The sequence below is a fragment of the Mandrillus leucophaeus genome, unplaced genomic scaffold, assembly GCF_000951045.1.
Source record: "Mandrillus leucophaeus isolate KB7577 unplaced genomic scaffold, Mleu.le_1.0 Scaffold496, whole genome shotgun sequence".
Taxonomy (NCBI): Eukaryota; Metazoa; Chordata; class Mammalia; order Primates; family Cercopithecidae; genus Mandrillus; species Mandrillus leucophaeus.
In genome coordinates this window covers 82252-86391 of record NW_012105320.1, presented here as the reverse complement: position 1 = coordinate 86391, position 4140 = coordinate 82252, and the positions used below count along the sequence as shown (strand labels likewise).

At 61.2% G+C, this 4140-nt stretch overlaps 1 protein-coding gene across 1 annotated transcript in view; it reads left to right on the top strand.

The window, feature by feature from the left end:
- The first annotated feature begins 351 nt into the window (after positions 1 to 351).
- The window catches only part of CABP7 (calcium binding protein 7), an 8446-nt gene continuing 4657 nt past the window's right edge, over positions 352 to 4140 (top strand). The window contains exons 1-3 of the mRNA XM_011995738.1: positions 352 to 714; positions 1924 to 1987; positions 4007 to 4075. Coding sequence (XP_011851128.1) covers positions 352 to 714; positions 1924 to 1987; positions 4007 to 4075 — 496 coding nt within the window. The remainder of the gene's footprint in view (positions 715 to 1923; positions 1988 to 4006; positions 4076 to 4140) is intronic.

Here is a 4140-nt window from a genome sequence, read left to right as displayed (position 1 = left end):
AGCGTGCAGGGCCCAGGCCCATGAGGGTGTGCAGGAGGCTGGGCCAGAAGGGCAGGCTGGCAGGGAGGTCTGGGTGGAAAAGGCCCTGAAGGTCTGGAAAAGGTGCCTGGGGACCTGTGGCCCTGGGGAGGCATGGAGGGCAGTTGGCAGGGTAGGAACGTGATTGTGCAGAGCTGGCCTGAGGCCCACCCAGGCCCTATGAGGGAGAGGCACGGGCTCTCCTAGATCACCTCTGTGTGCCCACCATGGCTGGGACACACACCTTTTCCAACATGCACACACAGTGGAGTCCTCCGGGAACACTGAGGCTGGTCCCAGCATCATCAGCGGACTGAGTACCTGAGGGTGGGAATGGGGTGGCTGCAAGTCCTAGCCCTTTCTGGCCGAAGAGAGGAGGAAGGAGTCAGACCTCCAGGCAGACAGTCCCCAGGGCAGGGCTCTGGGGCTGACACTTGGCTTGCCCAGTCAGTGAGTGGAGCCTTCATTGAGAGTGGCCGAATGGGGGCCTTTAGGGCAGGGGAGGCTGGCCTTTCCTACCTCTCTGCCCTGCAAGCCCAGCAGCCGCCTCTGCACAGTCAAAAGCTCAGGGAGGCCAGAGTGGTGGGGCATGGGGCCAGTGCCGCGGAGAGTAGCAGCCGCTGCGGAGGATGGACACTACCCTCTTCAGTGACCTCCAACCAGTGCCCGTCCTCTGGACTCCGGCTCCCTGATGGAGTGTGGATGTCCCTTGGAGTCTGCTGGGGACTTGGGCTGTGATGAAGCTCCACAGGTTGGGAAGGAGATTGGGGGGTGTCAGGCTGGAGGTGGCAGGTAGGGGACAGGTCAGCCTGGAAAGCTGGTCGCCCTGCCGGCCTATTCCCGGACCAGCATCCCCATGCCAAGATGGAGCCCGGCAGGCTTCCCTTGGCCCCACGGGACGGGAAGGGAGCAAGGCTTTTGGGGAAATGCACCCAGCTGTGGGGTGCTGATGGCACAACGGTGGCAGGAAATTGCGACACCCGCCCCACTCAGGGAGCCCCCAGCAGAGTCTGTGCTTCGGTGATAGTGCCAGAGTTGCTCCCCATTTCACAGATGAGACACCCGAGGCTTAGAGAGGGATGTGACTTGCCCAGGCCACTGGGCAGCTAAGCAGGAGAGCCAGAATCCAAGCCCACACCTCTGGTCCTGGCAACCGCCAACAGGAAGGGCGGCCTGGCGTCCCAAGCTCACTCAGTCCTCCCTCTTCTTCTGGCTCTGCTATCTGGGACGTTCTGATTTATAGCATCCATCTCTGAGCCAGGACCAGCCAGACACATGCTTGATTTTCTTGCTTAATCATCCCAGCAGCCCCATTGTACAGGTGAGCAAATACCTGCCCAAGGTCACCCCGCCAGGATGTAGGAGGGCTGGGACTTGACCCTCTGTCTCTGCCGCTTCAGGCTGCCTCCCTGTCCGGGAAGGTGGTACCTGAACCTGGCCTTTGTGGGTGGGTGGGAGTCGGTTGGGGCTGGGGCTGGGCTGGGGCAGGGTTCCCAGCACAGGCAGAGGCACCGAGGTGAGACTTTGTGGTGTGTTGGATGCGCCAAGGAGGGGTGTTGAAGGGATTCATGCGTGGGGAGGTGGCAGTGTGTGGATTTACCCAGTGGCCTGGGAAGGTTAGCCTTGCCTGAGAAACAGCTGCTGGGCCCGCAGAGCCGCCTCTGAGCTCATCGCCTGCCCGTGCATCCCAATATTCACCTGCCCTTCCCTCGCTCTCCTCGGCCGAGTGCATTTTCTCAGGGTTTCCAGCAAAGCAACCCAGGGGCTCCAGCAAAGCAGCCCTGGGCTCTGGGAGCTCCCGAAGTGTAGGAGGGATGGCCTGGAGCTCAGCTCACAGCAGGCAGGGGAGGGGCAGCTCCCACTGCAGCCCCTACTGTGAGTCCAGGACTTTGCCATCCCACCCAGACATCTCCCAAGCTGGACCCCGCAGAGGAGGAAACAGAGGAGGAGGAGGACGCAGAGAACAGCAGTGCCAGACCCTGGTCCTCCTTCCCCACACCAGCATCTGGCCCCCACCTGTCTTCAGCTTGATGCCCCTCTTCCACGGGTGGTCCGCAGGCAGGTGGGGATGGCGACCTTTGGGTCTGGAGAAGGGATCGAGCAGCCTCCTCAGCCTCCCCATCTGCTTCTTGGCTGCTTGGGGAGTGGAAATAAACGCGTCCCCTAACCAGGACTGTTGGTGGGCTCTGAGTAGCGGCCCACAGCGAGCAGCATGTGAACTTCCGCTCAGAAGAGCCGGAGAACTCTGTGTGCTCCAGATGGGTGGGCTCCCCACATCATTCATTCATTCATTTCATCATTCATTCAGCAAACGTTTATGCTTGAAGAGGCAGGCCCCGTTCCAGGACAGGGACACAGCCATGAGCAAGACCAGCCCCTGACTGCTGTCATGGCCCTCGTAGTGCACAATCCAGCGTGGCCCATGCAAGGATGGGACAAGAGCAGGGCCTGTGGGGTCCCAGAGGAGGGCCAGAGCTGGCCAGTGGGGGACAGGGAGGGCACCAGGGAGATGATGCCGTTCAAGCTGAGAACTGGGGTTGTGTCAGGGTTTGCCACAGTGAGAAGAGCACTTCAGGCAAAATGGGCCGCGTGTTCAAAGGACTGGAGATGGAGCAGTCCTGGTGCCCACAGGACCGAGAGGGCCCCTAGCCTGGATGGAGTTCAGGACACCTGGGATGGGCAGAACATGCGGCCGGGCCAGGAGGCCAACAGCAGTGGCCGGAAACCTAAGCGTGTGTGTGCAGATGCCTCCAGCTCCACCTGGAGGCTCTAGGGACTGGAGTCCCCTCAGCAGCCCCCGTGGCTGTCAGGCCTCAGCTCGCACATCTCCCATGACGGGGAGCACACCACCTCTTCGGTGACCCAGGAAAACTCGAGGTGGGAATTGACCTGGAGTTCCCAGAGTCCAGGGTTTGCAGAACCCTGTGGGCCTGGCACAGACCTCCCCGCCCAGCTGCTTCCCTGGCCCCGGGGCCACTGGTCAGGAGACAAGATTCCCAGGTCCTGGTGGGGGTGAGTGAAGGGCAAGTCCAGAGTCAGAAAGTCTGGGGGCCCAGGCAACCCTGGTGCACACACATGAGCCTGTCTGACCCTCAGGGCTTGGGTATGGACACCGGTGAGATGAGCCTGATAAGGGTGGGGCCTCCGTCCAAGCCACCTTGTCGTGTGGCCTGGGACATGTGGCCATCCTCTCTGGGCCATGGCCCCTAGTCTGTGGTGAGACCAACAGGCTGGGCTAGGCTCCCCTGTCCCCCCAAGACTAGGGAATGACTCCAAAGTGCAAGGTCCTGTGAGCAGTTTCAGGGTTCATGGACTCTGAAGGCAAGGCCTGGGCCAGCCCAAGCAGCAGCAGCTCCGAGCCCACGCTGACTCTGGGCCGGCCACCCGGCCTCTCTCAGCCTGTTTCTGGTCTGCAGCATGGGCACCTCGCCTATGTCTCTACTTTTAAACACACAGATACACACCCTCTCTCGCATGACAAGCTTGATTCTGCCTGCTGAAAGCTAAAAGCCCACCCAGGGGAACAGCTTAAGCAAAGGCCAGGTGGCTGGCAAGCAAACAAGGGGATCCCCAGGGAGCCGGAGAGAGCGCTTTGAGCCCCACCCCCCGACCCCCAAAGGCAGATGCCCTTTAGGGCCCTGCTGGGGCTGTGATGATTAAGGGACAGCAACCCTTAAAAACAGAGAAACAGAAGAGACAGAAGTACAGCTAAGGTGACAGGTGAGGAGCCCCTCAACTGTGTGCCAGGGAGTCCCCACCATCATTCTGCCCATTTCACTGTGGGTAAAACTGAGTCCGGCCCAAGGTCACAGGTTGGGTTCCTGTTCCCCGGGCTCCCAGCACAGTGCATTGCTCACCACCTGAGTCACCGAGGTTGCCAGGCCTCAGTCTTCTACTCTGTACAGTGTGGAGGGCGACCCCCACCCAGTCTGATCTGGCCTGGACCTGGGGGGCCTCCATCCCCCTCTGTCTTCCCTGAACCAAACAGGTCTGTGCCGCCTGCCCGTCAGCCCATTAGTCTGGAGCGTGCCGCCTCACGTGGCTGCCATTAGCGAGTGTTGGCCGGTGTTAAGAATCTGAGCCTGGGGGAGGAGGCGCAGCGGGATGGGGATGGCGGGGGAG